At 40.3% G+C, this 15,030-nt stretch overlaps 1 protein-coding gene across 2 annotated transcripts in view; it reads left to right on the top strand.

Moving 5' to 3' along the window:
• jak1 (Janus kinase 1) overlaps window positions 1-15,030 on the top strand; it is a 131,653-nt gene that overhangs the window by 64,766 nt on the left and 51,857 nt on the right. For both annotated transcript variants that reach the window (XM_060830382.1, XM_060830383.1), the window contains 3 exons: window positions 6,103-6,259; window positions 9,268-9,431; window positions 14,648-15,002. In XM_060830382.1, coding sequence (XP_060686365.1) covers window positions 6,103-6,259; window positions 9,268-9,431; window positions 14,648-15,002 — 676 coding nt within the window. The remainder of the gene's footprint in view (window positions 1-6,102; window positions 6,260-9,267; window positions 9,432-14,647; window positions 15,003-15,030) is intronic.

Raw genomic sequence — 15,030 nt, 5'->3', positions numbered from 1 at the left:
TTTTCCAGCACCATATTTTTCGACTACTGTACATTTCCAGTTTGCTGAGATGAGTTGTGCAGAGTACAGTCTTAATCTATAAACCCAATCCCCCCTCGAAGGAGTCCAGGCATCTATTTGTTTGGGACCTCTGTCATGAAAATATCTCCTGATATTCTCTAGCGCAGACATGCTGATACACACACGCACAAATACAGTGATGGACACAATGGTATGCTGTTGAGTAAAGCTCATACATGTTTCTTAAGAAGTAAGGCCATGAAGATTTCATGTTAACGCTTGGTGTGTTAATGCTTCTTGGGAGTTAATATAAGATGAGAAAAAAGATAGGCTGAAAATCACTTCCAATTCATGACTGTTCCTTATGCTGTTAAATTCTCATCCTTGATATGCTTTCTCTTCTTTCCTCTGGAGTTAAAAGCTGAAATTGACTGTTGCAAATCTCTGGAGTGTTTGCTGTACTTTGTAAGTGCTTCATGACATTAGTCAAGATGAACTTTGATATTGTTATTTGTTGAGCTATTACAAAATGCCTGTGTGAGAGGTGCTATTAACCTAAAAAGGAAATAAGATGTTGTAACTCGTCAGATCTGAGGGAAACCTTTTAAGGGGATAGACAGTGAGCCTTCAATTAAACTCTACCTTGCCACATCCTCAGTGTGATCCATAATTTCTGCATCCCATTTAATGCTTTATAAGTGCTGCTGACACTTGTTTCATGGAGAAATGTGGTATATTTTATTTTAAACATAGAGTTAAGCTGCAAATTGCAAACAAGAGAAATAACTGATGAAGGATACACACAAAACTAACTTTGCTCTTTACAGATATTAACTTTACTTCCAAGTTTCCTTTGGCTTTTTTTTGCTGATTTATTCTCATTCAGCTAATTTGGAAGAGCTATTTATAGATGTGAACAGTGTTTAGTCGTTTTTACTATAAATGGACTTTGTAAATACCAATCTGACAAACATTTGACACTGTTTGCTTATCAGGAATTCCCAGACTTGTTTGACATGCTTTTGTATCAGCCTCGTGCAAGCTGCTTCTTAAAGTCCAAAATTGCTCTTATTTTTCATGGTATGTGAAAGTTGCTGACTATTTGTTTGTATTTATTGGCCAATTTGAAATTGCTCCTGAGCAGCTGCCTTGAACCACAATAGGAGATGTGGTACATCCACAGTGCTGTTAGGCAGGGAATTCCATGATTTTTACCCAGTGATAGTGAAGAGACAATAACATACTATCAAGTTAGAATTAGGTCTGATTGGGAGGGAAATTTGCAAATAGTGGTCTTCCCTTGCGCCTCGTGCCTTGTCCTTCTAGCTGGTAGAGGTTATGGGTTTGTATGGTGGTGTTGAAGGAGTCATAGTGAGTCTTTTAGATGGTATACATTGTTGCCACTGCGTATTGATGGTAAAGGCAGTTAATATTGAAGGTGGTAGATTGGGACAGAAATCAGGGGCCCAAGCCTTGCCTCTGACCTGAGTACAACAGGTCCCTAGTGCCCCAGGCTCTTGTTTTTGGACTCTGATGTACCCACATTGTCCAGGCTGAGGTGGTTGATGAGGTGCCAATCAACTGGGCTGCTTCGTCCTGGCTGATGTCAAGCTTCTTGAGTATTTTTGGAGCTGTACTCATCCAGGCAAGTGGGGAGTATTCCATTACTGTTGTAGATAGTGGACAGGCTTTGGGGAGTCAGGGGTGAATTAATTGCTGCAGAATTCCTGGTCTCTGACCTGCTCTTGTAGCCAGTGTGTTTATATGGCTAATCCATTTCAATGGTAACCCCAAGATGTTGATAATGGGGGAATCAGTGCAGATAATGCCATTTAAATATCAAAGGGCAATGGTTAGATGGTCATTTTCTGGCACTTGTGTGAGTGTTACTTGCTACTTGTCAGCCCAACCTGGACATTGTCCAGCTCTTGCTGCATTTGGACATAGACTGCCTTCATACCTGAGGATTAGAGGAATGGTGATGAACATTCTGCAATCATCACTGAACATCCCACTTCTGGCCCTACGGTGGAGGGGAAGTCATTGATGAAGCATACTTTTCCATGCATGGCTATATTGGCAAAAATATTATGGACCCAAACCTTCTGAATACTGTTGGAACAGTTTGACTGAGGCTAATCATAGGGATGAAAACAACTACCTCACTTACTCAGTAACATCTTTTCAGGTCAGAATTCCAGTGTTGGTTGCTCCCTTGATCCTCTTATAGGAATGTTGGCAAACCTTCATGCAGTGCAGGAGAGGCCAAGTGACCACCATGACTCCTGCCTCTCAGTTTATGGCATTGGCTGCTGTATTCTGGCAGTAGAGGACTTAAATGTTTCAGGATTTCTCATTTTGTAAATGTGAATGTGTAGTTATGTAGCTAAATGAGGGAGATGAGTAAGACGGGTGGCTGCCAATTGAGTAAAATGTCTTGGTAAGTGATATGGTAGCAGGTTGCCAGCTGGAGAACGTGGCACGCTGGCTGGGTAGTAAGAGGAGGGTTGAGGTTGGGTGAGGACTTGGATGGGAGAGGGGCAGTTGAAGGGTCGCATCAGTTATATGGTTACCCAGATGTCCGAATTGGTTTTTATTAATCTAATACTTCCTGGATAACTATCCAGGTGGAGAAAGTGAGGACTGCAGATGCTGGAGATCAGAGCTGAAAATGTGTTGCTGAAAAAGCGCAGCATCCAAGGAACGGGAAGATTCCCGAAGAAGGGCTTATGTCCGAAACGTCGATTCTCTTGTTCCTTGGATGCTGCCTGACCTGCTGTGCTTTTCCAGCAACACATTTTCAGTAACTATCCAGGTGAGTCAATTAGAAATGTCTGAGGTTGATAGTTTCTGAGTTGGAGACTAATTTTAACCTGCAAACACACAGAAACAGGAATAGGCCATTCAATCCATCAAGCCTGCTCCACCATTCAATTAGATTTTGGATGACCATCTACCTCAATGCCACTTTCCTGCATTATCTCCATAATCCCTGATGTCGTTAGTCTCCAAAAATCTTAACGATTTCCATCTTGAACCTGTTCAGTCATTCAGCTGAAACACCTTCAAGTTGCAAGTATACACCACATTCTCAATGTAGAAATTTCACCTCCTCTGTCTATATTTATTCTGACTTTATTCTGAGATTAAATCCCCAAGTTCTAGTTCACTTGCCAGTTACATCCACTGTGTCACAGTCTGTAAGAATTTTGGAAGTAAGTGCGATTATCTCTCATTCTTTGAAACTCTAGAAAATACAGGCCTCAACCTCTCCTCATAAGACAATCCTATTATCCAGGGCTTTAGTCTGGTGAAACTGCCTTGTGTTCCTTATATGGCAAGTATATCCTTCCTTGGCTAAGGAGACCAAAACGTACACAATAGTCCAGGTGGAGTCTGACCAAGGCGCTGTATAATTTCAACAAGATATCTTTACTCCTCTACTCAAATCCCCTTGTGATGAAGCCAACACACCATTTGACTTCTTTGTTGCTCATTGCACCTGCAAGATAGCTTTTAGTGACTCAAACAAGAACACCTAGGTCCATTTGGAGACTAACACCTCCCAAACTCTCATGACTTTAGAAATATTCTGCCTCTTTGTCTTTCCTCGTAAAATGGACAACTTCACTTTTATTCACACTATATTCCATCTACCATGTTCCTGCCTATTTACTTTGCATTTCCTAATCTGCCTCTTTGCCTCTTTCTCACCTAGCACTCTGTCCTGAACAAGTTTAGATGTGTTGCAATTGGTTCCCACATCCAAACATTAATGTAGATTGTGAAGAGGGAGGCAATGGCCCAGTGATATTATGACTGGACTGTTAACCTAGAGACCCAGATAATGTTCTGGAGTCATGGGTTCAAATCCTGCCACAGTAGATGGTGGAATTTGAATTCAATAAAATATCTGAAATTAAGAGTCTAATGATGACCTTGAATCCACTGATTGTTTGAAAAACCCATCTGGTTCATTAACGTCCTGCAGGAAAGGAAACTGTCCTCCTTACCTGCTCTGGCCTACATGTGACTCCAGACTCTCAACAATATAATTGACTCTTAACTGCCCTCTGGGCAATTAGGGATGGGCAATAAATGCTGCCTAGCCAGCGATGCCCTCATCCCATGAATACATTTTTTTAAAAAAGCGGTGGGCATGTCACTGATTTTTATGGCACCCATTGATAATGGCCTGTGATCCTTGAGAATGAATATTTATTTATATTTTGCTTCATGTCTGCTAAAGAATTATTAGTTCATATTATTTTATTGCTCCTAACCCATGTGTTCTGATTTTGATTACTGATTTTGTGTGGTTACTGACTTTGTAAAAATCCAAATATTTCATATCCATTGGTTCTCTCATTTAGACTACAAGTAACATCCTCCAAAACTTTGACAGGTTTTTTGAATATGATTTCTGTTTCATCAATTCATACTGATATCCAATTGACCTTTTCTAAGAGTTGGATTGACACACCCTTTATAATGGTTTCTCATATTTTCCCCACCACTCGTGTCAAACTGGCAGATTTGTAGTTCTCCATTTTCCTTGTTGTCCTTTCTTAAATCATGAGATCATGTTTGTTGCTTTCCAAGCTGCAGGACCATTCTAGAATCTACAGCATTGAGAAGAATAGCCATCTCCTTCAACACTCTGGGATATTGCTAATCTATTCCATGGGATTTACTCACCCTGAATCCAATTAACGTTAAGAACTTTCACTTTGTTTCTTTATTTCTCTGTTTCACAAGTCTCTGGGTTACTTATTATTTCTGAGAGATTTTCTGCAGCTTACTCCATGCAGTCAGACACACAATAATTTTTTAGCTTCTCTGCTATTTTCTTATTCTCCAGTATAAATTCTCTTAAGTCTATTAATGATGAATCCACATTCATTCTAGCTTTTTTAAAATTTTGCACCTACGTATGGAAAATGCTACAGTTCGCCTTTGTTTCTGCCAAGCTTACATCCACATTGTGTATTCCCTTCCCTGTATTCTTTGAAGATTGCATTTCTCCCTCACTATAAGTAAGTTAAAACCAAAAGAACTGCGGGTTCCAGAAATCAGAAACAATAACACAGTTCTGAAGAAGGGTCACTGAACCTGAAACACTGAGCCTGATTTCTCTCCTCCGGTGTTGCCAGACCTGCTGAGCTTTTCCAATAATTTGTTTTAGCACTCTATATGTAAATTGAACACGCCCATTATTAATGTATTAACCAGGTTACATGCAAGGTAATTGGGTAATTTCCAATCAGAAATTTAAAACTTCTGGGCATTTCCTGCATTGAATCAGGACTTTGAAGGGGTTAAAGGGCCTCTTCGTGTTGTGGTGTATGTCTGGTATCTGACAATTTGGAGACTGAAAACTTGGCCATGTTATTTAGTGGCTTTTCTCGCTAATCTTGTGGTTGGGTAATGACCAAATAAGGAAAATTTAAAGTTTATCCCCAGACTTAACTCATCTTGGCCTGTACAGCTGTAGGGAGGTTACAGCTGGCATAAATTTTTTGGGACTCCTTTAATTAGGCAAGGCTCTTGCTTTCCTGATGGTTAACCATAGAAGTCTAATGACAAAGTGAAATAGGATTAGACCCAGCCACTGTACACCATGTGTCTATCCAGCTTTCTACACTTGCTGTATAGAATAATAACTAGAGTTAATGAAAGACGGTTACCACTCTACTTCAGTACACGTTAAGTTTTCACAATATCATGAAAACCAATTCACTGTTCCTTTCCAAACTCTTCTCTCCCCCCCCCGCCCCCAATAATGAAGAAATTACTTTATTGAACATCCACTCAGCTCCTCCATGCCTCAGCTAGTAAATAGACAGCCTGCTGTTACACTATCCATGTTGTTTTAAAAGAAGAAAACCTTATAGACAAATTCCAGCACTCTGCGTATTTTTTTTCTTTTGATGCTACAGTCAAGACTGAGAACTTATGGAGTGTATGAGAATTAAATAGAATAGCAAACAGTCTGTAGCATAGACTGAAAATCAAATCCTTTGTGCCACACTTGCCCGTTACCCATTACCACTGTGTATATATTTTCTGACTTCCACTACTGACCATATCCTGTTTCTGCAGGTACTTCTTTGGAAACTGGCATGGATCGAATGAAAATGAGCAACCAGTCTGGAGACACTCCCCTGTAAGAAAACAGAAGAATGACAATGATCCCAAAAGTACAGAAAATGGGACTCCTCTTTTGGATGCAAATTCCCTTGAATACCTATTTGCTCAGGTAGAATGAAACATTTTTGCAAATAGGATTTATCAAGCTCAGTGGTTTCCTGGGCGTGAGGAACTTTAATTCAATTTGCAATGGATTTTAATTCTTCAATTGACTTTGTGTGCAGCTATCGTTGTTATATTGCTGAACAGTGATTTTTCCAGATCCCTGAACCATGTAATGTGTGTACATACTGTCCAATAAATTAATGTGAACATTTTGTTCATCTGGTTGCGATGCTGCTGAGTGTACTAATGGTGCAGTTAACTTCTCAATGCTTAAATGCAGTAGCCACAGCCTCCCCATTGGCACTGTGGAGCATAAGGGCTGCTAACCTGTATTAAGCAGGCACTGCTTGGTGGTCAAGAACTCCACCCTGCAACCACCCATGACCAGCTCATGGTTGGGTGTAGGATGCTGTCAACAATTCTCCTTTTGTTTGTATTCATGATCAACCTTTTCAGAGATGTTATAACGTCTGAAGCAGTTGGGACTTAGAGTCATAGAGATGTACAGCATGGAAACGGACCCTTCGGTCCAACTCATCCATGCCGACCAGATATCCCAACCTAATCTAGTCCCATTTGCCAGCACTCAGCCCATATCCCTCTAAACCCTTCCTAGTCATATACTCATCTAGATGCCTTTTAAATGCTGGAATTGTACCAACCTCCACTGCTTGCTCTGGCAGCTGATTCCATACATGCACCACCCTCTGTGAGAAAAAGCTGCCCCTTAGGTCTCTTTTAAATCTTTCCCCTCGCACCTTAAACCTATGCTGTTTAGTTCTGGACTCCCCCTCACCAGGATTAAGACTTTGTCTATTTATCCTACCCAAGTGTCTCGTTTCAAATGTGGGGACAGTATCACTGCACCACAGGAGTACAAATTCATAACTGTAGGATTTGAACCTGGCCATCCATACAGACTGGAACTCTAATCAGTATGTTAGACCAGTCAGGTTGTTTTCAACCTGTTGTGATGGGTTTATAGCTGGTGTAGGTGAGACTTGAATCAAGTTCTTCCAGCTCAGAGACAGGGGAACTGTCACTGCACCACAAGAACCCTTAACCAACTTGAGCTGGAAAGAAGTGGAACTGACAATCTGTGATCTGTAGTCACACGCTTTCCATTATGCCACTGACCCAATTGACAAAACAACTGTAGATATTTTTGATCAACTTGCGAAGGTATGTTATTGGACTGCTCTGGAATAGATAGGACATGACCCTAAGTATTCTGGCTCACTGGTACCAATACTACCACCACTGTACAAGAGCCCTTAAACAAACACCTCTACAATCCAGTCACTGCTCAGAACAGACCCAGTAAGGTCTGTGTACATTAATCAACCTGTTCAGTGATATACACCTTTGGAGCTGGTGGGACTTGAACTCAGGCCTCCTGGCTCAGTGTAGGGGCACTACCACTGCACTATAAAATATCCCACAGTTAACCATAATAGATTCCTAAAAAGTTGCATCACTTTGCACTTCCACACGTTGAACTCTGCCACAAATCTGTCTACTCTATTCCTTTATAAGTGCCTCCTCTCATTCATACAACTTACTGTGCCTTCTCACTTAGAGGTGATTGTAGAGATCTTTAACCAACATGTTCAGCGATGTTATGATACATGTCTAATGGAGTTCAAACCCAGACTTCTGACCTACAGGCAGGGTCACTATCACAGTCCCACAAGAGTCCCCCATAGTCATCATTTATAAGTATTTTGAATCAACCTGTTCAGAAATGTTGCTTCCGTCACAGGAGGGACTTGAACCTAGGCCTTCTGTCCCAGAGGCAGATGCACTATGGGTGACACAGTGGCTTGGTGGTTAGCACTGCAGCCTCACAGTGCCAGGGATCTGGATTCGATTCCAGTCTTGGGTGACTGAGTGATGTTTACACACGCTACCTCTCTGCGTGCCTTTTCCTGGGGTGCTCCAGTTTCCTCCCACACTGCAAAGATGTGCAAGTTAGGTGGATTGGCCATATATTGTCCTGTAGTGTCTACGGATGTGGAAGTTAGATGGGTCAGCCATGGTAAACACGGGGTTACAAGAAAAAGGTTGATGGAGGGGGGGCGTTGGGATGGCCTTTTAAACTTCAATGCAGACTCAATGGGCTAAATGGCCTCTTTCAGCACTATCGGGATTCTACAATTACTCCTGCACCACAAGAACTTTACTAGTTCTCCTTTGTAGATATTTTCTAATCGCCCTTCTCCGAGATAATATTACATACTACTGGAGCAGGCAGGATTTCAACATAGTGTTCTTGGCTCAAGAGCCCCCTGTAGGACATTAGTAAGCCAGATAGTTGCCCAACAATTGACAATGTCATCACTAGACTCCTAATTACAGATTTTCATTGAATTTGAAATCATTGAACATTACCTGGTGATAAAAGTGCTAGCCAAGACCACTACCTATCAGTCCTCCTTTATCAAGTGATTCTGAGGACCTGTTTGGTTAACATTTGGAGGATGAAGCAATAATGAGTCTCAACAAGAAAAGGTGCTTGTCTTACAAACATTATATTTAGCATGCTAAGTCCCAGTCACATTGGCTTTTTAGACATCATTATTAAGGCTATCATGATCCAGAAATGAACCCTTCAGGGTCTCAAAGTAAACTTCTCTTTTCTCCACCCAAGACTGTTTGGCATCACCAGATTAGCTGCAGCTTATTGCGGTCTTTGATATTAACTCTTTCAGAACCATGACTTGTACAACAGAAACTAACCCATGACCTCCAAGAGGTTTTCTTGTTCTTGTTTCTTTGAGCCTCCATTTCTGCACCTCCTGCCCAGAGAGTGTCAAACAAAAGAAGTTAGTTATACAGACAAAAGCAGAGAAAAACATAAAGACATAGCAAATGGTAAATTGAGAGGGAGAAAAAGTGAGTGAATGTGAAAGATGGGGACTGTTTTCTTGGCAAACTTTAGAAAGTAATCCTCGTAAACAACAGTGATGTTGATGTATTTTTATTTTTTAATAATTTGTTTTCCCTTTTCAGGGGCAGTATGATTTGATCAAAGGTCTTGCACCTGTTCGAGATCCTAAAAATGAGTTTGAATTTCATGAAATCGAGAATGAATGCCTGGGGATGGCCGTACTGGCCATGACACATCATGCACTTCAACGAAAAATACCATTACAAGAGATTTCCAAGGAAATGAGGTGAGATTGTGAACAACTGACACGGGGCAGAGACGTTACTTTGGAATATACTCTGTTACATGATTATTTTTAAAAACATTTCTTCTTGTTCTTCATCAAATTATTGTAAATTTTAAAGACATGAATCGGCCATTGGACTCAACAAGTCCTTTTCACAATTGACCTATATTTCTCCTATCCACCATCTTACCAAATGCCTCAATCCTTCACCTCTTCAGAAAGATATTTAGTTGTTGCTTGAAAGTATTGTTTCTGTGTGCAGTAATGGTCGTGCCTGTTGAGCCCTCAGCAGTCTGAATGATAAAGTTTTATCTGTCTCCCCATCTGGCATTAACTTCCTAATGGTTAAACTTGCGTTTCCTTGTTTTGAACAATGTCTGTTCACAGTTCCTGTCTACAGAACGTTACTGATGGTGTGCTGTGTCAGGGTTTTCTCTATTGAATGCTGGTCAAAGGCCCAGTGGGTGGGGGAGAGCATTTTTTTTAATCCTGGCTTCATAAAGGAAAGTTGCATACACTAAACAGTCATTGTTGGCTGGTTACAAGGGAAGAAAATGCTATGAAGGTTGTATGGACTGACAAGGGATCCCAGTCTTTCTCGATGAAGACTTGAGTGTCAATTCCCCAGGTGTTAAAATGGCAGAATGGAGTGGGAAATAGAAGCACTCTCTTTTAACTGATCCATCATTTCACATTTCCTTTATAGACAAGAAAGCATTTAAAGAGTCCAGCAAAGCCAGAGATATTAATTCTTGCCAGAAGTAACAACAAGACCACAAAATGATATTCTATTCCGTATCCTGCTGACAGCAAGCCAAATGTAGCATCCCAGCTGGGCACCTGTGAATGGGAGAGGAAATCTACCAAATGATGTGAGGGGAGGACAGTTAGTGCAGAATGATGAGGGATGCAGCAGTGGGTGTAGTGTGCAGATGGTGGCACTATGATTACTGAGGGGGAGACGGAGAGTGTGTGACTGCTTGGGGAGAGAGAGAGAGAGAGAGAGAAAATTATCAGGAAGGGAGAGAGACAGACTGCATACAGAAGGAGAGTGATTTTGTGATCAGACCCAGTTTAAACGTTTTGCTATCCGTAGCAGGGCAGATGAATATTCTGATATTTCCTGAAAGTGTGGCTTAATGGCCCTATTTCTCAAACTGAAAACTTTATCCTCTCTTCTGCCCGTTGTGGCAAAGTTCATAGTGTGTCCATGTCTCTGTTTATTTGCCTCACCGTGCTTAGCTCTGAGTGATAAAATAAAACACTGAATCATAGGGTGTTTATTGGTTTCTGAAACACGCTAACAATTGAGTGTCATTTACAGTCTACCCTGAATACACCATTAGCGCTGGTTGACTTAGCATCAGTCCCATTATTGTCTCAGGATCTTCCCTACTCCACTTCCCCTTTTTAATTTGCATGAATATATGACACTTTAAAATACAGTATTTGATGTACAAGTAGTCCTTAATGAACACAATTTTAATTAACACAGTTATACTATAACATGGCTTTTGCTTTACTACCCAAAGTCCCAATAACACGTACCGGATTTGTAACTGCTTTTTTTAACTTGAATTCCAACAGTGCTGAGGATAAATGCTCACCAAACCTCAGCACTCCTGGTTAAGTTCCAGTTCACTTAGCTTGTTTTGATCTTTGCCTATGTGAGTGACATCTTCGTCTGCATTCAAAACAAGTGGTACATTTAGACTAGTCAGGAAAGCAAAGACATTGTGACAAAGAAAATCAGGAAATCTATTCAACTGAGTGTTAATTTAGGTGTGCTCTCCAGAATTGAATATGTGCTGAGTGAAACTTGAATATCCAAAGAGATTTAGATCTCACTGATTTGTCTTTATCTGCAAGTTGATCTTACCCTGATAAAAACAAAAGCAACTAGCAAATGTGTTCTGTGAAATCTAACTCCAATAGTTCATGTGCTTCCTGAGGTAACGGAGATTTCGGAAAACTCTTTCCTTCCTGGATTGACCATCAAAGAAATGCACCACTTGCTTTGAATGTATGAGGACTTGAAAAAAAAATCAAATGATCTGGATGTGAAACCTTTGCATGCCAGTCATGAGTGGTTTGAGTGCTTTAAAATGAGAACCCGGCCTTCCAGACCCAGATAAGCAACCTTGTATATGGGGCAAGAAACATGAGAAGATATTCAGTTTGTTTATTTTCATGTCTGCTCTGATGTTTTATATTAGCTTTATGCTTGCATTTTGATGTTCCGGGAATAAATCCCAAACAGTTATATAGGTTTCCATGGGAAAATGTGTTTCGAATGATGCCGTTTCACTTAATGCAGTGATTTTTAGGAACATAATTAGCATGTTAGTCAAGGACTACTTGTAATTGTTTGCAAATCCTCCCTGGAATAATGGCCAAATGATTGGAAACATGACCCTTCTCCACTTGTTTCTCCTGACACATGTCCTGTGGTTCACTGGGTTCTCCTGACTAACACATCACAGGCGCAGTCTTTCAGGCTATTTATAGCTGTGCTAATACTTGCAGTAGGTGGAAGGATTGACAACAGAGGACTGAGAGGTGTTGCTTGATTTCAAGGTACAAGGAATGCTCAGCCATCTCCCGCTGACACCATTGCAAAATTTAAAATGGACTGTACGTTGTGATATGTTGAAAGATACCTCCAGGCACTTGTTTACAAGCCAATGTTCTGTGCTTAAGCTATTGTTCTTGAAATCATATATAAGTGTGTGTCTGAATGAGTAAAGGGGAAAAAAAAGACAGTGGAAATTGGGTTCTTTGAGGGAATTCCATCATGACCTGAGACACAAGGAAATTCATTCTCATTTTAAGCTTCTAGTGAGGCATACATGCAAGTTGATGCTATTCTTGGCTGGACAGAGTAGGCTGTTTGGCTCTCACTTCTGTGATGACAGTTTGTTTGGCAGCCAGAGAACCAGAAGCTTAAATCCCCTTCTCCCAGCATCGCCATCTGAGATTGCAAAAGCAACAAAGATCAACAGATTGGAAGTCAGTTAGTGAGGTTTACTCGAGACTAACACTTAAGATTTAAGGCAGTTTAAAACTGCAGGTAGAAGTGACCAGGTTCAGTGTTAACTTGCATCTGATTAAGTACTAACATTGACCAAAAAACACACAGTAAGTATATTAAGGTGGAGGTATGATAAGGTGGAATGGTTTCATTTTATTTTTGAAGAAGGTCGAAGTGGTTTGAACTAGGAAGTTCAAATAGAGTAGTTGTATGGTATGAGTCAGGCTGAACACCATTCCTTGTGTAATTGCTTCTCATTAGGCTCCATCCCCAGTGAATTGTGTTAATATGTTGTAACATATACCACGTCACTAAGACCAATTAAATTAAAATGGGGACAGGGCTTTATTATCAATGGCTAATCTGTAGCTGGCTCCATTAAAACAATGCGACATGCTACTGTCTTCGAATTTGTTATTTTTGTGTTGTCTCTGTACTTGAATTACAAATCAAATATTTCCAGTATTTTGATTATAGCGATGAAGATGACCATTTGTATTTATATGGCACTGTATATAGCAACAGTCCATAGGAACTTCACAAGATTGTTCTCCTACAAACTTTAACACTGAGCCACATGAGATGATGTGACGACAGATGTCCAAAAGCTTGGTTATGGAGTCAATTTTAAGGAGCATCTTAAAGGAGGGAAGAGGCACTGAGAGATTTAGGAAAACGATTCTAGAGGGTGTGGTCCAAGCCTTCAGAAGTGGAGTGATTAATGTTAGGAATGCTTGAGTTCAGAATTAGATAAATGCAGATCTTTCAGAGGAATGGATTTTAGAGATACGGTAACAATACAATAATGGCAAAATTTGTTAACCAGAATGAGAATGTTAAAATTGACTTCTAGCATAATAGGGAGCCAGTGCAATTCAGTGAAGGCCGTGGTTCAATTTAAGATGTCAGCGTTTGAATGCCCTCTTGGTAATGGAAGATAAAATGTGAGACACCAGCTAACACTGTGTCAGAATAATCATATCTAGTGGTAACAAAAGTTTTCAGCTGTACATGTGCTAAAGTTTAACTTTATTTCTTCATGGAATGTGAACTTCACTTACAAGGTCAACATTAATTGCAATATCTTTAATTGCCCTGTTGAAAGTGGTAGTGAGCTGCCTTAATGAACCTCTTCAGTCCTTGGCGTATAGGGGCACCCACGTTAGGTGTTGTTAGGAAGGAAGGTCCAGGATTTTGACCTAGCAACAGTGATATTAGTTCCAAGTCAGGAATGTGTAAATGTTGGAACTTGCAGTTCATGGATTTGCTGCCCTTAACTTTGTAGATGGGTTTAAAAGGTGCTGTTAAAGGAGCCTTGGGAATTGGCTGCGGTGTAATTTGTAGATAGCATGTAAATGCCATTGAGTGTAGGTGGTTGGAGGAGTGATTGTTTAAGATAGTGGCAAGGGTATATCCTAAGTAGGAAGAAACTGTCAGTCAGTGTCCTACAGACAGGATGTCTAGAGACATGCAGGAGTACATATGCTGAAGGGCAGACATAAAAGGAAGGTAGGCCACAAATTTTCACTGACCACATTCAAAATTTGTTCAGCTGTCAAAGCTTTGATCTTGGTAGCTTTAGAAAGAAATGTCTCCCTCCTCATGGCTGTATTGTCTTTGAAGGTGTAATGAGGACTGTAGATGCTAGAGATTAGAGTTGAGAGTGTGGTGCTGAAAAATCACAGCAGGTGAGGCAGCATCTGAGGAAGCATCTGAGGAGAGGGAAAATCAATGTTTCAGGCAAAAGCCTTTCTTCAGGAATCTGTATTGTTTTTGAAGCTGTTTTTTTGTCACATTGACTGCAATGTAGCTATTAATCAGATGCATCTTAACCTTTAAAATCCATCTAATGCCTTTAAACTCTGACAGAATTTCATTGTTTGTTTAGGAACATACTTTCAGTGGGTTTTTTTTTGTTCGTAATATTCAGATTGTGCCTTTTAAGACACGTGTAGACAAACCTGAAGGATGTTGATTTACTACATGGTACTTTGGAATTCCATGGCTGCAACACCAAACCTCATATTATATTGTTGGGTATTAAGTATTGACAGCATATCCCATTGAGTTAATTTGGATAAGAACACGAGTAATGGGACTTAGTGTTATTTCATGTGACAGAATAAAGTAAAGGACAGGTAAAGTAAATTATTGGAAAATACCATTTTTATTCCTTTTCTTTCAGTTACAAGCATTACATTCCTGAAACATTGAACAGAAGCATCAAACAGCGAAACATCCTGACCCAGTGTCGAATCAATAATGTCTTCAAAAACTTCCTGAAAGAGTTCAACAATAGGACGGTATGTGATAGCAACGTATCCCCTCATGATCTCAAGGTCAAGTATCTGGCTACCTTGGAGTCCTTGACAAAGAATTTTGGAATGGAAACATATAAACCCACAAGTCTATTGATCTCAGCAGAAAATGAACGGGTAATGTCCAACCATGAGCCCATTCAAAAAGAACAAAAAGAGAGAGAACATGAGGTGATGATCGCAGGAAGTATTGGAATAAAATGGAGACGTATACCAAAAGAGGTAAGGGCCACCTCGAAACATGTTTTTT

This window comes from Hemiscyllium ocellatum, chromosome 9, assembly GCF_020745735.1.
Source record: "Hemiscyllium ocellatum isolate sHemOce1 chromosome 9, sHemOce1.pat.X.cur, whole genome shotgun sequence".
Lineage (NCBI taxonomy): Eukaryota > Metazoa > Chordata > Chondrichthyes > Orectolobiformes > Hemiscylliidae > Hemiscyllium > Hemiscyllium ocellatum.
The sequence above is the reverse complement of the archived record's forward strand: the minus strand, read 5'-3'. Positions and strand labels throughout refer to the sequence as shown.